The sequence below is a fragment of the Carlito syrichta genome, unplaced genomic scaffold, assembly GCF_000164805.1.
Source record: "Carlito syrichta isolate Samal-C Ts95f unplaced genomic scaffold, Tarsius_syrichta-2.0.1 Scaffold309274, whole genome shotgun sequence".
Classification (NCBI taxonomy): domain Eukaryota; kingdom Metazoa; phylum Chordata; class Mammalia; order Primates; family Tarsiidae; genus Carlito; species Carlito syrichta.
Window position 1 is genome coordinate 86,263 of NW_007253370.1, and position 19,726 is coordinate 105,988.

The 19,726-nt window shown below is 50.1% G+C and overlaps 2 protein-coding genes across 2 annotated transcripts in view; both read left to right on the top strand.

Annotated features, from left to right (window-relative positions):
- CDC6 (cell division cycle 6) overlaps positions 1–6,290 on the top strand; it is a 15,239-nt gene extending 8,949 nt beyond the window's left edge. The window contains 3 exon segments of the mRNA XM_008067044.2: positions 4,023–4,225; positions 5,037–5,177; positions 5,865–6,290. Of these exon segments, the coding sequence (XP_008065235.1) occupies positions 4,023–4,225; positions 5,037–5,177; positions 5,865–5,954 (434 nt within the window). The 3' untranslated portion in view covers positions 5,955–6,290.
- Positions 6,291–12,652: 6,362 nt separating this feature from the next.
- Positions 12,653–19,726, top strand: part of RARA (retinoic acid receptor alpha) — a 46,303-nt gene continuing 39,229 nt past the window's right edge. The window contains exon 1 of the mRNA XM_008067045.2: positions 12,653–12,767. The gene's annotated coding sequence lies outside the window, so the exon portion shown is untranslated. The remainder of the gene's footprint in view (positions 12,768–19,726) is intronic.

The window sequence follows — 19,726 nt, forward strand, 5'->3', positions numbered from 1 at the left end:
GTAGAGATGAGGTCTTGCTGCCCAGGTGGGTCTCGAACCCGCGGGCTCAGGCAATCCACTCACCTCAGCCTCCCAAAGGTGTGGGATTACAGGCTGAGCCACTGAGCCCGGCTGAAATGCATTCTTTTTTAATCAACTTGTTAAAATATTTAAGAAGTAGCCAAAAGTAATGTTTGGGCTAATAGTAGGCAATATGTACCAGTGCATAGACTTAGATAGTGGTTTCTTCCTCTTCTTCGACTTTCCAAATTATTCCTTTTTCTCCCTCCTTTTCCTCTGTCAATAACATTTAGGCTTGTCAGTGGCCTCTGCAAGCAACACACATAGCTAAAAGAGGTTATAAGTTCCTGGCATAAATTTTTAAACTAACCTAATTTCTCTATTTATTTGAGTCAGAGTCTCACTCTGTCACCCAGGCTAGAGTGCAGTGGCATGCTCACGGCTACTTCAGCCTCAGCCTTCTGGGCTCAGGTGGTCCTTTTACCTCAGCCTCCAAGTTGCTGGAAATAGACACGCACCACCATGCCTAACTTTTTTTTTTCCTTTGGTTCATTGTGGAATGAGGTCTCGCTAAGGTTGCCCAGACTGGTCTCAAACTCCTGAACCCAGGCAATCCTCTTGCCTCTGCCTCCCAAAGTGTTGGGATTACAGGGGTGAACCACCACACCTGACTCTAATTTCTATCTTTTGACTTCTGGTATGTGGGGGATAGGCTTTTAATGACTTCAGAAAGCTCTAGGGCCCAACTTGGGTAACATACCAAAACCTTGTCTCTACAAAAAATAAAACAATTAGCCGAGCTTGTTGGTGCATGCCTGTAGTCCCAGCTACTTGGGATGCTGAAGTGTAAGGATCACTTGAGCCCAGGAGGTCAAAGCTGCCATGAGCCATGATTGTTGTGATTATGACACTGAACTCCAGCCTTGGACAACAGAATAAGACTTTGACTCAAAGAAAGAAAAAAAGAAAGCTATAGGGAGACTGACTTCAACTAGAAATAATAAGATTTCTAATAAATAGAACTAACTGGACTTCCTTGAAACAGGTTCCTCAGAATTGAAGATATTAAAACAATAGCTGAGCCGGGCTCAGTGGCTCAGCCTGTAATCCCGCGCCTTTCGGAGGCTGAGGTGAGTGGATTGCCGAGTCTGTGGGTTTGAGACCCATCTGGGCAACTTGGCAAGACATCATCTCTACAATAAATAAATAAAAAAAAAAAATTAGCTGGGCGTGGTAGCGTGTGCCTGTAGTTCCAGCTCCTTGGAAGGCTGAGGCACAAGGATCGCCGGAACCCAGCAGGTCGAGGCTGCGGTGGCCGGGAGCCACCACTGCACTCCAGTCTGGGCAACAGAGTAGGATTCTGACTCAAAATAAATAAATAAATAAATAAAACAAGAGCTGGGTAGATAACATGTTGGGATAGCTTTGTTTTGTTTTCTTTGAAAGTTAGAAAGAGCCAGGCTCGGTGGCTCAACCTGTAATCCCACGCCTTTGGGAGCCTGAGGTGAGTGGATTGCCTGAGCCCGTGGGTTCGAGACCTGCCTGGGCAGCGAGACCTCATCTCTACAATAAGTAAAAAAATTAGCCAGGCGTAGTAGCGCGCGCCTGTAGTTCCAGCTACTTGGAAGGCTGAGGCGGAAGAATCGCCGGAGCCCAGCAAGTCGAGGCTGCGGTGGCCGGAAGTGGCCTCTGCACTCCAGTCTGGGTGACAGTGAAACTCCAACTCAAAAAAAAAAAAAAAAGAAAGTAGAAAGAAATAAAGCTTATTATTCACCTTTCACAGATTGGAAAGGGGGCCGACATTCATAGGCAAGTGTGACCTCGAAGGGCCACGAAATGGGTATATTTAAGGACTTTTGGAGAGGAGAAAGAGAGTGGCAGGTCTCGGTGGAAGAGGAGAATGACAGAGAGTGAGAGAGTGGCATATCTCGGTGGGACCTCCAAAAATTTTAGGGTCACACTCTCCCAGCAGGGCATCCAGAATGTTAGGTCAGACCCACTGAGGGTGTGGGTGTTTGGGGAGCAATCTGATGCACCGTGAAAGATGCAAAAAATTGCACAGAAATTAGATTAGAAAATATAGTTTATTTAAAAGTAAATTAGAGAGAAGATTCACCTCCCCAAGGTGAGGGAAGGGGCCAAAGCCAGGAAGCATGGCAACAGCTGTAGCTCAAAGAGTACATGGCCACACCAGAGTATGGCAAGGCAATGGCCCATGTTGGGATAGTTTTAGAGGGGACTCATCCATTGGGTAGGAGTAAGAATATACTTTTAAATTCTACTCCAACTTTAAAATTCTATTGCTTGATCTGTGATCCCTGGTTTCTCCATTAGTTCTATGCAGCTTCCCTTTGTGGTAGTGAAATAGAAGCAAATTGTTATAGAACAACTACAAGTGGTTTCAGGAAGTAACTTAAGGCAAGGGTTGTTGCAGAGCAAATTTCTCCTCTCTCTTGCAATTCATGCATCTCCAAACAATGAGGCCATAGTCCTCTACAGCTTGTTGGCAATTTCCCAGCCCCCAGTGTTTAAGATGGTGCTATCTGCTGGGATATCCAATGACGTTGTCTCAAGTGTTGCTGTACTACAGGTCAGCTTGGGCAAGTGAACCAAAGCTCAAAGGTCACGTAGGGAGGCCATCTGGAGGACTGCTGTGGGTTGACTTTGTTCTTCACATTTAGCTAGCTCCTCATTCAAGATTTTAAGTAATTTTCCAATCTTTTTTGTTTGTTTATTTGTTTTTTGAGTTGGAGTCTCACTCTGTTGCCCAGACTGGGGTACAGTGGCACGTCCTGGCCACCGCAGCCTCGACCTGCTGGGCTCCAGCGATCCTTCCGCCTCAGCCTTACAAGAAGCTGGAACTACAGGCGTGCGCTACCACACCCAGCTAATTTTTTGATTTATTGTAGAGGTGAGGACTCACCAGGTTGCCCAGGTGGGTCTCGAACCTGCGAACTCAGGCTATCCACTCACCTCAGCCTCCCAAGGCACGGGATTACAGGCTGAGCCACTGAGCCCGGCTTGTTTGTTTCTCTTTTTTTTTTTTTTGAGTTGGAGTCTCACTCGGTTGCCCAGACTGGAGTGCAGTGGCCACTCCCGGCCACCGCAGCCTCGCCTGCTGGGCTCCGGCGATCCTTCCGTCTCAGCCTTCTGAGTAGCTGGAATTACAGGCGTGCGCTACCACGCCCAGCTGATTTTTTTTTTTTTTTTTTGATTTATTGTAGAGATGAGGTCTCGCTGCCCAGGCGGGTCTTGAACTCGCGGGCTCAGGCAATCCACTCACCTCAGCCTCTCAAAGGGGCAGGATTACAGGCTGAGCCACCGAGCCCAGCTTTGTTTGTTTCTTAATTATCAGGAACAGTCATTATCTTTACTTCTAGTTTCTATTCTTTTTTTTTTTGAGTTGGAGTCTCACTCTGTCACCCAGACGAGTGCAGTGCCTGCTCCCGGCCACCGCAGCCTCGACCTGCTGGGCTCTGGCGATCCTTCCGCCTCAGCCTTCCAAGTAGCCGGAATTACAAGCATGCGCTACCACGCCCGGCTGATTTTTTGATTTATTGTAAAGATGAGTTCTTGCTGCCCAGGCGGGTCTCGAACCTGTGGGCTCAGGCAATCCATTCACCTCAGCCTCCCAAAGGTGCGGAATTACAGGCTGAGCCACCGAGCCCGGTGTTTCTATTCTTTACCTCTGCGATATCAGGAAGACACTACAGTAGTTGTCTGTCTTTTCATGTGGTGAATTTTGTCTCTCTCACATTCCACAGGACAAAAATAGCTCACTATTCTGTTGAGAGAAAGGGTAACTCTACTTTCCAAATCATCCCACATTATTTTGGCGTCTTTCTGAGGTTAGCATTATCTCTCATCCTTTGGCTTCTGGTTAGAGAGTTGGAACTTCTTCTTTGCCACCATGTGACTACACTTGAATTTACTTTTGCTGAAACTTAGTATAGTCTTTCTTAACACACACATACACACAATATTTTAATAACCTAATTAAGCTTGACTTATTTGCTTTATAGGTAAATCACTCTCTGAGTCTTTGATTCCCAAGCGGGTTGGTCTTACTCACATATCCCAAGTAATTTCACAAGTTGATGGTAACAGGATGACCTTGAGCCAAGAAGGAGCACAAGATTCCTTCCCTCTTCAGCAGAAGATCTTGGTCTGCTCTTTGCTGCTCTTAACCAGGCAGTTGAAGATCAAAGAGGTCACTCTGGGGAAGGTAAGTTGAGAATCTCAGCAGATGAAGCTGAGGTAGAGATGAGAATCTACTTTGCAGAGCTGATATTTTCCAAAAGCCTATTATGCTGTAGCTGATACAAATTAAAAATTAATTTTAACAGTAAGAGGCTGGGCTTGGTGGCTCAACCATTAAGCCCAGTACTCTGGGAGGCCGAGGTGAGAGCATTGCCTGAGCCCGTGGGTTCGAGACCAGCCCGGGCAGCTTGGTGAGACCCTGTTCCTACAGTAAAAAAAAAAAGAAATTAACCAGGTGTGGTAGAGTATGCCTGTATTTCTGGCAACTTGGAAGGCTGAGGTGGAAAGATCACTGGAGCCCTGTAGGTCAATGCTGGGGTGACTGTGAGCATGTCACTGCATTCTAGCCTGAGCTACGGAGTGAGACTCCAACTTAAAAAAGACAAAAAAAATGATTTCAACAGTAAGAATAAATAATGGGCCGGGCTCGGTGGCTCAGCCTATAATCCCAGTGCTTTGGGAGGCCGAGATGACTGTATTGCCTGAGCCTGTGGGTTCAAGACCCGCCTGGGCAAGTTGGCAAGACCTCACCTCTACAATAAAAATAAAAAATTAGCCGGGCATGGTAGCGTGCGCCTGTAGTTCCAGCTACTTGGAAGGCTGAGGTGGAAGGATCGCTGGAGCCCAGCAGGTCGAGGCTGCGGTGACTGGGAGCGGCCACTGCACTCCAGTCTGGGCGACAGAGTGACACTCCAACTCAAAAAAAAAAACCAAACTATAAATTATGAGATGTGTGACTTTTAAGCAATGTTTTGTTTGCTCTTATTTCCTTCCAGTTATATGAAGCCTATTGTAAAGTCTGTCGCAAACAGCAGGTGGCTACTGTGGACCAGTCAGAATGTTTGTCACTTTCAGGGCTCTTGGAGGCCAGGGGCATCATAGGATTAAAGAAGAACAAGGAAACCCGCTTCACAAAGGTATAACTAACTGCTTCTTTGTGACAAGACTTTTAATTGACCTTTTTGGAGAGCTTAATTATTTATTATATTTTAAAGATGATGTGTACAATTCAGTTAGGTATACAAATGGTCATTGTGTAGGTAAAATTTGGGCCTCACTCTGGTCCCCCACTTCACCTGGTTTGAGATCAGGTGACCTTATTGATGTGGTGTGTCTCCCTTCCCACCCCTGGCAGTTCCCCACTACTGCCAATCCCTTTCTTATAGTGTTATGGTAATTGTTCACGGTCTACTTATGAGCCCTCATCTCTACAATAAATGAAAAAATAAACCAGGCGTGGTAGTGCATGCCTGTAGTTCCAGCTACTTGGAAGGCTGAGGTGGAAGGATCGTCTAAGCCCAACAGGTCGAGGCTGCAGTGGCTGTGAGCGTGCCACTGCACTCCAGCCTGGACAACAGTGTGAGACTCCCAACTCAAAAAAAGAAAGAAAAATCACCACAATTAGTTAAACAAGTTGTTTTTTGCTAGGTATGGTTTAAGGTGTGTGAGGATGAAATTGTGATATGAATATTCTTTCAGGCCTTTGAAAAACAGTGTTTAGCTTTTTTGCCTCTTGTGAGAAAAGTTTAATATGGTAGAAGTTTGTGTAGTGACAACTTGCTTTTGTGAGTCCACCATGAAAAATCCCTTTCTGTTTTTTCCAGGTGTCTTTGAAGATTGAAGAGAAGGAAATAGAGCATGCTTTGAAAGACAAAGCTTTAATTGGAAATATTTTAGCTACTGGATTGCCTTAAATTCTTTTCTTATGCCCCACCCAAAAGTATTCAGCTGGCATTCAGAGAGCTATGGAGTCTTCATTTTAGTGCTTTATATGTTCAGGTCTGAAAACAAATATGATCTTTTTACTTGAAACCAGTGAGTTTTAATCTGTAGATTCTTTGATATTAACACAGAATATATCATGGGTCTTATTATTTTTACCCATAAAAGAGATTAAGTAGACTCTTTTTAATTACATTCACAACTTCTACCACTTGGGTCTCTCCAACCAGTGTGCATGAAGTATACAGATTTGTGTTGTGGAATGTGTACATATATACCTCTTAGTTTTCTCAAACATAGTATATTTTGTTAAAAACTTTGAGGTTAGGATAAGAATTATAAGGAATGGGCCCGGTTCAGTGGCTCAGCCTGTAATCCCAGCACTTTGGGAGGCCAAGGCGAGTGGATTGCCAGAGCCCGCGGGTTCGAGACCAGCCTGGCCAACTTGGCGAGACTTCGTCTCTACAATAAATATAAAATTTGCCGGGCGTGGTAGCACATGCCTGTAGTTCTGGCTACTAGGAAGGCTGAGGTGGAAGGATAGCCAGAGCCCAGCAGGTCGACGCTGGGGTGGCCGTGAGTGTGCCACTGCACTCCAGCCTGGGCAATGGAGTGACTCCAACTCAAGAAAAAAAAAAAGAAATTATAAAGAATGATTCAGAAAAATAAGTCCACATGGAGATTTAGAGGACACTTTGGTCAAAGAATGTATTTCTTTTCAGAGTATACTATGTTCACGTTGCAGATGCTACTACACTGTGACATTTTAAAGACTCAATGAGTTTCTTGGGCACTCCCAAGGTTGTGGGGGTGATAAGGAGAATGTAACTTTACAGATTGTGAATATATTTATTTTCAAGCTGCATTCTTTGTCTTTTAAAGTAATAACATTTCAAGAGCACTCATACTTTCAGAAGCCAGTGTGAAAATTCCTTCTGTCTCATGGTGTTAGCTCCCCTCAGATGAAGCCACTTGTTTCAAGATGCCTTAGTTTTGGGTTGGATTTTCATCTAAATACACATTTCCCCGGTCTTATTAGATAAGCTAATTCATATGGTTAATCAAAACGTCTTTATGGTTTGGTGGCATTAAATGGCAATTTGTGACAGGGACACCAGAGGGCACCATCATAACATTGACTGCTTTGAAAGTGTAGGCTTGGGGCTGAGATATTTTGAGGGAAGGAGGGGGAAGTTCTTAAGTTTGATTTGCCTGGGAGATTGCTGTACTTTTATAATTCAAGCAAATGCTTGAAATGCAAACCATGTGTGATATGAAGAATCTGAGAGCCAGTGACTGAGTCTACTTTTCCCCAAGCCCTCTTGCTGCCTCCTCTCCCTTCCTGACATGGCCTTGCATTTGGGAACTTGATAGGTGTACAAATGATCTGTTGGCCACTGTTTCATTCATCCTGCCCACCGTATCCTTGTAATGTGATCGGAGCTACAGCAGGTGGTATGGGATAGAAGAGGGGAAAGCAGAGAGAGCCCTCTGAAATGAACACTGTCCACTGGTGTGTGTAGCACAGGATAGTCTATAGGCTCAAGCCTGAACGTCATTCTCACTCTCACCCTCCTTTATTAGAGCTCCTCTATTCATTTCCTCTGAAGGTAATTTGCAAATGGGGAACACAGTTCTATACCTAGAAGGTTGGAAAGTGTCTGGGACTATAAGGGTTAACCAGCATAATTGCAAAGACTGTCCAAAGGCTGATGGAAAGCAGAGGCTGAATGGGATTGAGAACAGATGCGAGGCTTGATTTAAATTACATTTTATTGGATGCTGCAGCCTTAAGAGACGTGACTGCTTTACAGTTTGTTTCCACACTGTGGGCAGCTGCTGTCTGTTCTGTGTCCACAGTAGGATCCTGCCCAATAAGGAGCAGCCTTCCTACCTCGTTGTGTTTGAGGCTTGGCGCCTTCCTCTTAACTGTAGGGCTTGAGTCAGGAACATGGCTTGACTCGCAGTGGGGCTGCTATGTATCCTCCCTGGCCTCCAGCCAGGATCACATTTGTAGATTCAAAGGGGCCAAATTTCTTTCCTCTCTACCTCCTTTCTCTCCCTTTCCCCTGGTATTTAGAAATAGGGTTTTCTGCGTACTGGTCTGTTCGTTTCCTTCAGTTCTCCCCCCACTGTCAATTTCTAGGTCATTGCTGCTCCTAAGACTTTAGCAATTGGAACAGGGTTGATTCTGTCAATGATGCGTGAAGCAGACTTAAGAGTCCCTGCTTGGCTTCCGCTGCCCTTGTGGGAGCAAAAGCTGATATATGTTTGTCAGTAAAGTCTTAAGTGTAATTCAGACAGCCCGGGAAGAAAGCCCTTTCCTTGCTGGCTTTTCTCACTGAAGCTGAGAGCTACAGGAAGATGGTGCGAGTTCTAGTGGGATGGGATGGGCTTGTGGTTACCAGTTTTTGCCAGGATCATAGGCTGCTTCACATACAGTAGTGGCAGAGATGCTGACCTACATTATTCCTTTTGAAGGTGGTGGTGTGTATATGTCTATATTCTGGTTTATCTCCCTGCCCCCGACCAAAGAAGCAGATTAAGCTTCCATGGAGTGTTGGATATTACTATGGAAAGAACACAGACACAATAAAGTTGGTGTGTATTTCAACCCCAGAGCTGCCACTGACATTTCTGGCTCAATGAAGACTTTCCTGTGGCTAGCTAACTGCAGGAATGTGTGAGGTCCAAGCTACCCAGAGATGAAAAAATGTTGGCAGAGCCCTTTTCTCTCTCCGCCCCGCCATTGCTCCCTACCTGTATTAAATGCCTTTTGAAAATACACCAATAAGAACTGGGAAGTGGGAATAAGATATGACTTGGGTTATATTTTTTAAAATATCTAATGGCAGGTGTTACCTTGACTGCTATGAGAACTAGAGAGAGCCAAAATTGAAATTGCATTTACATTTTTATCTGTTCCTAGCACTTAATATAGTGCCTGGTACCTGGTAGATATTCAATAATTGTTGAATTAACCCAGTAAGATGCTCCCTTTCCCTCCATGTTGAGGACAGTTCTAAGCTGAAGGTAAACATCGTTAGTGCTTTTGCATGAATGTGGAACAGCAGGCCCCTGCGAGAGAAGGGTGCTCCATCTTACAAAATGTCTTGGCACAGTTGTGGAGCATTTATTAGCCTCACATATGCATTCCAATCACTCCCTCTGATGTAGTGGTATTTTGCTTAAGGCAGCTTCCATGTTGCTGATGGGAAGCTTTAGCTGTGGGGAGAGAGTCTTACCTAGACTGGGAAGAGGGGTGTCTGTCTGGATGTTACCCAGTGTCCCTAGAGTGGCCAGAAGCTGTGCCTTTTTTAGTTGCAAGGGTTTAGGGAGGAGCTTACCTTTTTTGATGTCCCACTTTTTAACTTTTGGGGAAAGTTGTGATCTCAGGTTCCTCCTGAAAAGATAAGTTACCCTCTGAGACACATTCTCTTAAAGCCACAAAATTGCATGTCTTCCTCCTCTCAGGAGAGGTGTATTCTGCTGGGGAGAAGGTGTGCCCTCTGGCCTCTCCTTGATTTCCAACCCCAGCCCCAAGGTACTGGCAGTAGAAGCTAATTGGGTGCAAGGGGCCTGGGTAAAAGCTGAAGACTGGCGAAAGGAGAGAGCCAGCTTCGTTTTTTAAAAAGCTCTAATTGAGTTCTGAATCAGCCTCATTCCCTTTGATCCCTCCTCTGTTTCCCACACTGCCTGAAAGAGCTAGATCAGCACTTTATAACAAGGGTGCGCCTGCTCCCCGCCCCCCTCTCCTGACGCTCTCTGCTGCCGCCATCCACTGCTTGTCTCCTTCAGTTAAGATAATGAAGATGCTGAGAGATAAAATGTGTATTTAATAAGGGGGGGTGGGGAGGCGGAAAGGGGCAACCAGGGCCTTCCCTAGTTTGGGGCCTCGCCAAGACTTGAGCTGAAAGCAAAGCTAGAGTAAGACTTGGCCCCAGGGTGTGGGGGTTTCTGGGCCTCAATCCAGCTGACTTCATTGCCTGCTGTTTGCCCTAAATTCCCCCACCTCCACCCTCTCACCCCCACACTTCTTTCTTCTCGCTCCCAATGGGAAAAAGGAGTCTTGCTTTGAGTTTCTTTTCAGCTGGTAACCTGGCCTTTGGTGCAGTGCCCCCCACCCCAGTGTCAGCTGCAAGGTCGGGCTAGGGCAGCCCCCTCTAGCCTAGGCCTGAAGAAGCTGCGGGTTCACAGTGGGGGGTAAAAAAGCTGGAGTTAATGAAGACCAGCTGCTAGTCTGGGTTCTGCCTACAGCTAGCTGGAGGCCAGCCTTTGGTGGTGGCTGGTGGGGGGGTGACCTCCATCCATGGGCACAAGGATATCCTGTGGCAGCTAGACGTGCACTTCTCTCTGAGCTTGGTTTTATCCTTAGTTTGAAAGAGAGTAGTCTGTTTCCTTCTTCCCCTACTCCTCTCCTCCCCAAATAACACTCAGCCCTTATTGAGCTTTATAACTGTAGTGGTGGCCCAGCTGAGATCTGAGGATCTCCAAGCCCTTTTGTAAACACTCATTAACTGCCTGGGAAGAACGAAGAGCCCTGTTTAACAGCTGGGAGAGGCACATTAGGGTGAAAGGCTTGACCTAAGCTCACCCCATGAACTCCACCCTGGGGCCCTCCATCCTTACTGTTTAGCTCCTTTTCCCCGTTCTTCCTGCAAACAGAGGTGGAGGCATAGCTGTTGTCCTCTCCCCTTCTAGGAAGAGACCATACTCTTTCCTCTCCTCCCCTCAAATCTGGCCCTGACTTCCCCTGGCCCTTCTCCCCAGGGCATTTTCCCTGCTCTGCTGCTAGAGATATGTGCAACTTTCCTTGCAAAATGTCCTCAGTCCAGAACTCTGCAGAATTCTCATCCATCTTTCCCTTGTTCATCTGACCTGCCAAACAAATTATCCCATTTGAGCTACTGGAAGGTTCGTTCTCCTACAGAGGGACCTTGAAGTGGATCTATTGTGTCAAGAGGTTTTTCTGCCCCATATTTATCCAAAATGGTACCTGGGAAAATATTCTCTGTTTAATGTATTCATTCTGGTCATAAAGATTTAGGGCCTGGCCAGGTGTGGTGTCTGTCTCATGCCTGTAACCCCAGCACTTTGGGAGGCTGAGGTGCAAGAATCTCTTGAACACAAGAGTTCAAGACCAGCCTAGGCAACATAGTGAGACCTCATCTCTACAGAAAGTACAAATACTAACTAGAGGCCAGGCACGGTGGCTCAAGCCTGTAATCCCAGCACTTTGGGGGGCTGAGGTAAGAGGATTGCCTGAGTCTGCAGGTTCGAGACCAGTCTGGGCAATATGGTGAGACCTCATCTCCACAATAAATCAAAAAATTAGCCAGGCATGGTAGTGTGTGCCTGTAGTTCTGGCTACTTGGAAGGCTGAGGTGGAAGGATCGCTGGAGCATGCCACTGCACTCCAGCCTGGGCTACAGAGTGAGACTCCAACTCAAGAAAAAAAAATACTAACTAGGTGTAGCGTAAACCTGAAGACCCAGCTACTCAGGAGACTGAGGGGAAAAGATCGCCTGAGCCCAGGAGTTCGAGGCTGTGGTGAGCCATGATCGCACCACTGAATTCCTGCCTGGAATTTTAGCCAGAGTGAGACCCTGGCTAAAGAACAAAAAAAGATTGAGGACCTTACTGAGGACTGGGCAGTTCACCCCTAGGTTTTGCACCCTGTCCTACCACTGATAATTATCATTTCTAGTAATGGGTGTAGCCCAAAGTCATTGTCTGCTTTCTTCCTTGCCCCCCAACCCCACCTGCTTACACTCTCAGCTGTATATGTATGTTTGCCTGCCCCACTCCCAGGTACATACACCTTGGTCCTATCGTTTCCAACTGCCATCTAAGTCATCCTGCCCTTTTAACTTGCTGAAAATCTGGGGTTTTTTTCTCCTGGATGGCCTCGTAGGCACTTAGGAATAGTGGGGAGGGATAAGGAAGCTACTATTGTCTGTGAGGAAGAGGACAAAAGTGAGCACCCCTCCAAAATGAGTGTTCCTTTCCCACATTTTCTTTTTTTTTTTGAGTTGGAGTCTAACTGCCGCCCAGGCTGGAGTGCAGTGGGACGCTCACTGCCACTGCAGCCTTGACCTTGCGCTGGGCTCAGGTGATTCTTCTGCCTCAGCCTTCCAAGTAGCTGGAACTAGACACGCGCCACCACGCCCGGCAATTTTTAAAAAAATTATTTTCTGTAGAGAAGAGGTCTCACCAGGTTGTCTAGGCTGGTCTTGAATCCCTGGACTCAAGCAATTCTCTTGCCTCAGCCTCCCAAAGTGCTGGGATTGTAGGCATGAGCCACTGCGTCCGGCCCTTCCCACATTTCCAAAAGCTAAATGCCTCTGCAGGAATGGGAGTGAAGGAGACCTTAACCCCATCTCCAGCACCAATACCCAAATCCATCTGTTCAGGTTAGCCAGGAAGAAATGCCTTATTTCCTCCAGTTCCATGTCATCCTACCCTCGGCTAAAGTTATCCATATGCTGTGTATTTGAGACTGGGGACTGTTCTTGCCCACAGCTCATGACCAGACCCCCAGCTTTTTTCCAGTGGATTATTTCTCTCCCATCAGTCCTCAGCCCTGCGCCGCTGACCCAGTCAGGGCTGGTGGAAGAGGGCGGGGAGAGCCTCCTGTTGAAGAGTGGGCTTTAGGACCCAACGGGAACCCGTGCCTCTTGCAGCAACCTAACCCAGGAGCAGGGGGGAATCCTGAATCGAGCTGAGAGGCTTCCCCGGTTCTCCTGGGAACCCCATCGCCCCCCTGCCAGCACACACCTGAGCAGGTAGGACCATGCACACCCCTTCCCAGTGCCTCCTCGGCTGCCTCTCACCCGGGCCTCTGCTTCTGATCGTGCCGTTTCCCTCTCGCCAGTCCTGGCTTTCCCCATCCCTCCTCTGCCGCCGCTCACTGTAGTCCTGGGAGGTGGGAGCCTGGGAACAGTGGGGTGTCGGAAAGCTCGGAGCCCTGAACCCTCCAGCGCCTGCCCCTCATTTCTCCGGAGGCAGTCCCGTTCCCCAGCCAAGAGGGGCTAGCGGGGGGATGGTCTGCCCAGGCCCCACGCCCTTGCACCCTCCTTTGCTGTACTGTCTAATACCCCTTCCCCCACCTCACCTAGACAGGAGGATTGGCAAGTGCAGGGGTCACGCAGCCAGAGAGGGGCCAAGCTTCCCTGCAGGATTTATCTCTCTTGCCTCCTACCCCTGAGGGCTCAGGACTTTTTGCCCCTACTCCCTACTCACCTTGTAAGGGAATTAATGTCCGCTTCAGGTTCATCTCACACTTGGGTGGCCAAGGGCTTTGCTGGAGGGTAGTGGAGTTTGTGAGCGGGCTATGGTGACCTTTCCCTTTAGGCAAAGTTCCTTCAGGGTAGAGCTCCCATCCCTGCCAACACCTTAACACCCATTGCAAAAAGCCCCTACCCCCCCCCCGTGTGTGTGTGTGTGTGTGTGTGTGTGTGTGTGTGTGTGTGTACGCGCGCACAGACCATGTGGTTCTAAGATCTATAAGGTTTGGATGGAGGTGTCTGCATGCATTGAAGGGGAGGGATCCCAGAGGATAGCCCAGGCAAGAACAGGCTCAGCCCAGATGGCTAGGGAAGGGGGTGTGGACCAGATTGGGGAGGTCACCCAGTCCTGCCGGCTCCCTGAGCTCCTTGGCTTTCAGAGCCTCAGGCTCCTGGTGTTTCCCTAGAACTGGGAGTTTCCCAAGCTGCTGTCTCCCTCCACCCCCAGACTCTTTAGGAGAGAGCTAGATGGCATCTAGTGTTGTCAGTGGCTTATTTTCCCTCCTGTGGTGGGCAGACAGGCCCTGCTCTCTGACTCTGAAGATCTAGGGCATCTCATTCTGGTTTGGTGGGTTTACAGGAAGGGTGTATGACTTGTCTGAGTAACCATGTGTGAGTGTGTGTCTTACCTCTGGTAGTAGTAGACTGGGGATGTGGGGGATAGAAGAAACTGGTCACACTTTGAGGGAACCCCTGTAGCTCTCAGTGTATGGTAGGGGTGGGTGTGGCATGTCTCTCTCTGGTAACTCTGTCTGGGTATGTGGTGTGCTCTGTATTCTTCTGTGGCTCCCTGGGTTCCCAAGGGTTGGTTTTGGAGGAAAGGCTAGATAATGGAGTGGCTTTAGACTTAGTTCTGGGCTTGATCTAGGAAGGAAAGAAGGATTCTGAGTGTGAGCAATGCACTGGGAATCAGAAGCCTGAATTGGAAACTCAGTCTGGTGACTTAACTATGCATTTGTACAGGTCTTCACCTTCTCAGTGTCTTCATTTGTTAAAATGGCTATCAGAGGTGGGCTCAGTGGCTCAGCCTATAATTCCAATACTTTGGGAGGCTGAGGCGAGTGGATTGCCTGAGCCCATGGGTTCGAGACCAGCCTGGGCAACTTGGTGAGAACTCGTCTCTACAATAATCAGAAATTAGACGGTGTGGTAGCACACACCTGTAGTTCTGGCTACTTGGAAGGCTGAGGCAGAAGGATCACCGGAGCCCAGCAGGTCAACGCTGAGGTGGTTGTGAGTGTGCCACTGCTCTCCAACCTGGGTGATGGAGTGAGACTCCAACTAAAAAAAAAAATGGCTATCCGTAGCAAGCCCTGCTTGCGTGACAGGGACACTGCCATTAAGACCCCACAGATAATGTATCGCAAAGCTCAGTGCAAATGGTAGTTATGGCTGGGGGGATCTAGGATGGAATCCTCTTCCTAAATCTAGGTCAATCTCTCTGCCTCCAGTTTTCTTCCCCCATCCTCTGCCCATCTGGGGGTTGGAGGAAGCGGGAAGGGCTGTTGCAGCGGGTGCTACAGAATTCCCCTAACACAGGTTGTAGCCTTCGCCAGGGAGCCTGTGGTTAGAGTACAGACCTCTCCACGGGGCTTTTCTTCCTCTGGGGCCCCACACCTTCTCCCCTGAGCCGTGTCTCCACCTTCCTTCTGCCATCCCTGCTTGGCGTCCTTGTCTCTCTCTCTCCCCTGCCCAGTGGCCTCCTTGTCCGGCTCACTGGGCAGGAGCCCTAATCGGATTCGACAGCTGAGATATGTGTGGCGGCTAAGAGCAGGCAGGAGGGAAGCCAGTGGGAGGATGGTATGAGGACTGCCCCTGGCACTGCCCGGGTCTCCTGAGCACCACCTTGGGCCTGCTGACTTCTTACATGGCTTGGCCCCAAGGAAGGGGTGCCCAAGGACGCCCAGGAATGAACAGGCCAGGGTCTGGAGATTAGGGAAGGGGGAGACACACCAAGGACCTAAGGACCTGGTTGCTACTTGATGACCTTAATGTCAATGTCTCTGACCCTGACAAGGGGAGAGAACAACAGATGAGAGCCAGGCTGGCCCCACCCTCTCCCCATGTCCATAGCCCTGCTTTCTCTTCCGGTTCAGAAATATGTTCACTTTCCCCACTTCACCCTCTTGGCCAGTACCTCCTTATGGGTCACATCTGGGAGCTGCTGGGGTGCTGTGTGTCTGCCTTGATCTGGGCTGCTTCCTCCCCTCTGAGGTATTTCTCTCACTCACTCTCTGGGTTGGGCGCAGGGCTCCCCTGCAGGGCTCCAGAGAGTCGCCAAGCTGGTTTCCTTCCTCCAGTGTGGGGAGGGCCTTCCCCCAGGGCTGGGAGGTGTCAGGAATCCCAGGTGGGATAGGAGTAGGGCGCCAGAGCACCCCAGCTGCTCCCTCTTAGTCTCTGACTCAGCTTGGGGGCAGCACATACACAGCCTGGCAGGCATGGTGTATCCAGCCTTCCAGATTTAGGAAGAGGATTCCATCCTAGATCCCTCCAACCCCCTTTACATCTTTATATATGAGCAGCCAAGATCTTCTATCTCTTAGTTTTTCTTCCCATGATATCTGGGGATGGCTATCGAAATCCCTATGTTTTGGTGAGCAGGGGATTAATAAATATAATTGAGGCTGGGGCACTATTCTGTCTTTCCTCCAGCTGGGCCAGGATGAAGGAAACCAGCACCAACTTCCCCACGCCAATTCCTTCTGCCCTCAAAAGACCAGTCACTGGAGCCAGGTCCTGCCCTCTGGGTGCCCACAATGTGGTTGGCACTGATTTGTCAGAAATTGGGAAGGTTTCCCTCTAGACCGCTTGCCTTCTTTCTGCTCCTCCCGCAGGGTAGGGGCAGCTCTGTGATTGTAGGCACTTATGTGCAGGACTTCCCCTAAGGAAAGGGTGTGGGTTGCCCTCGAGATGGCCAAGTTGGCACTCGCCCCAGGATGTAGTGCTGGACATGGTTCTGACCTGGGCGTTAGTTGGGGAGGGCAGGGCTTAGGCCTCCCCGCCGCCCCCCTCATTTCCTGCTCTTTGGGCAGCTGTGGGCGAGAAAGGCTGCAAGGGACTATTTTTAGTTGGTCTGTCCCCTGGCAGGAGGGACGTGCAGAAAAGCACGGGGCAGGCAGAGGGGCTGGCCAAGGTGAGGGTAAGCAGGCAGACAGAGGAGCGAGAAGGGCTAGATGGACAGCAGACAGAGCAAGGAGGCATGTTGGGTGAGAGCAGGACCTTGCTGAGAGGGGCCTGACCCGGGTAGATGGACGAAGCCTGGCTGAGTGGAGGAGTCCTGGGACCCCTTGGAGCTTTCTTTGTCCAACTGGACTCAGAATTGGAAGTGGCTTTAGGGGCTACCTAGAAAACGCCTTCCCCTCACAGAGGGGGAAACTGAGGCCTGGAGAGGGTATACTCTAGGTTGCATTGGGACTAGAACCCAGGCTGCTTGCACCATTTTTCTCTTATCATGGTCCTCTACCTCACCTCCTTATGCTCTCCCAACCCTACTGCAGCGAGGTGGACCTCAGGCCAGGCACACCTGGTCTGCTTCCCTCTCTGCTTGTTTGTGCAGGGTCTCCGTAAACCCCAGCTTGGTTTGTTTATGTCTCCATGTGGAGAGAGTCTGTGTCCAGGCTGGAAGGAGGTCAGGGTTGAGTTTGTTTGGGTGGCCTGTGGCCACTGGTGTGAATTGAGGTGCTGGACAGGCTCCAACAGACTCACAGGCTGGTGAACCATGGGGCTTGGAGACACCTTAGAGAAAGGACATCCAGTCCTGCTCCCTTGTTTGAGAGACCCAGAGGAGGCCGGGGGTTTGTCCACAGTTTCAGTTTCAGGATGAGTTAGGGACAGATGGAAGACTAGGATGCAGGTCCCCAGACTCTCCAGAGCCTTTTGTGAGCCTCTCCTACTACCCTCAGGACTTGTGGGTCATGGCTATTTGCCAACCCCCCCCCCAACAAAGGAAGGGAGCAGGGCTAAAGGCTGGGGAGATTTCTACTGGTTTCTGATCACTAGTCAGACAGGAGCCCTCCTCTGAGGCCTGGAGGCGGGGGTGGGTGTTTGAGGAGAGTTTCAGCATGTGTGGGGAGAAAATTCAGTAGAGAATTGTGGTTCCTCAGGATTCTGTCCCCTGCTTCAGCCTCTACCCCAGGGCAACCATGTTGTACAGCTGCAGGGGGAGCCATGCCAAAGACTATGATGTGAATGGCGCCCCCTGGAGTTGTTCAGGGGCCTGCCTGTGGAGCCGAATGTGGGGTACCAGTTTTCTTTCTGCAAATTAGCTTTAGACCCAGCTGGAAGGCGGTGCTGTGTTTGGGACAGGCCTTACCCCAGCACCCTCTCGCCTGCCCCACCTCCTGCCACTCTACCTGCCTCGGCTGCCCACTCCCTCCCCACCAAGCATGTCTCACCCGCCACCGCTTGTGGTGCAGGAGCCCTTTCCCTCCTTTCCCCTCAGTTTCTGTGTCTGGGGGGGGACTGGGTTATCATGGCCCCCATCAGGGCTGCGGCAGTGTGAGAAATCAATAGTGCAAATGGATTGAGGCGTTCAGCCTTGGGCCCCACCAACTCCCCTTGGGCCCCACCAACTCTCCTGGGACTTGTGGAGTCACTCAGTCCCTCTCTGGCTCAGCATGCACATAGATATCCACATCTAGCGGTTGTAGCCAGAACACTGAACACAGGAATGACTCTTCCTGTCCACCCCTGCCTGTCTCATTCTCTCATCTCCTGGGCTGGTCTTAGCATGACAGATACTCCTGAACATTTATGTTCTAGCTTGGGTGGAGCGGGGGTGGAGGGGCTTAAAGGGCAGTAGGCTGCCAGAGGTGGGGAGGGAGGCAGGTGGGTGAGGGAGACGGCGGCGGGCGGGGAGGGCTGGCTGGGTAAGGGATTGGGTGACAGCCCACCCGTCCGCTCTGGTAACTCAATCCCTGCACCCCACCCTCCTGACTTCCCTCCTGCTTAACAACTTTGGCAGCTGCTGGCAGAAGCAGGGCTGGCAGAAGTGTGTATGAGTGCATGTGTGTATTGGGGGGGTGAGGGGGCTGTGGGGGCAGGGGGTGCTGCCAGGGCATGTTAAAGGAGTCTCGCAGCCCGGGTACAACTTGGGTGGCAGGAGGAGGTGGGGGCAGGTGGGAGAGTGGGTGGGGAGTGATGAGCAGGGGGCAGGGCAGCCCCCGGGGGTCTCACAGAACTTGTTGGCACTGGAGCAGGGCATGGTGTGGTGGGGGTGGGAAGTGGTGAGGGGCAGGGGCGGGCACAGCCACTGCTGGCCCCAGGATGCTGAGGCCAGTTCTTCACCAGGGTGCGCATGCAACTGTAGAGGAACACTCTGCCCCTGTCCTCAGTCCCTGGGCCCTGCCTGCTGGGCATCGCAGTCCCAGTGGTGACTAAGTCACTTCTGTCCTGGGGCTGGCAAGGTGCCAGGCTCAGCTCTTCTCGGTAGGTGAGTCACTGCCCTGGCATCTCCCCCGGATGCAGCTGAGTCACCCAGCCATGCCTGCTAGGCAGGTGGGCACCATGCTTGGGGTGGGGGTGGAGGACTATGTGTATAGCCTCCAGGGTCTTCTCTGATCTCTCTCTGGCATGTCCTGGCTCCATCCATAAACCTGCAGAGCCGGGTAAGGATGGTGCTTCTCCCATGAGCTCCACTGAGGGGTAAAGGAAGAGGCAGCAGAGTACAGAGTGGAGTGGAATATGTTCGATTTGGGGTAAGGGAGGATTTGAGGAAGGGACATTGGGTTCAAATCCCAGCTCTGCCATTGACGAGCAGTGTGACCTTGGGCAAGGCAATTTCATTTTTGAGCCTCCATTTTCTCATCTGTACAATGGAAACATGAACCCTGCCCCTTCAGGACTGTGGGAAACCAATGGTGTGGGACCATCAAGGTAATTGTGAGAGGAGCTTCTTTTGGGAAGAGCTGGGAGGCCAAGGAGATGAGGAGGAGTCAGTTGGGGCTAGTTCCAGCAGACAGCTCCCACCCACCTGCATCCAGGTGGTCTCGGAGGGATAGTTGCTTCTCATCCTCTCTTCAGACCATCACTGAGGCATTTCTTCAGGAGTTCCCATGCCCAGTGGGAGGGAGGCCTTGTTTTGCTAGAAGTGTGGACCCTCCCAGGGTGTCTCAAAGCTATTTTGTATCTACTTTCACTGCTGAGCTGTGGCTGGCCCCTGTACTTATCCAGACTTTCTCTTTACTTCCTCTACTTGAAGGAGGGATCCTTGTCTTGGGAAACCAGGGTCTCGCCTCCTCCTGCAGCCTATCTCCTTCTGGTGCAGGGCAAGGTAGGCTCCAGGGAGGAGGTGCTCCTACAGAGTGAGGCACCCCAGCCTGTGGCTTTTCTCTCTGTGCTAGCCTCCTGGGTACTCTTCTCCCATGTTAGTGTCCCTGGTGGGAGGCGGTAGAAGCCCCTGTTTTAAACCCAGCACAGCCGGAGTTCAGCTGCCGCTGCAGATTGACTCCTGCCCCCCC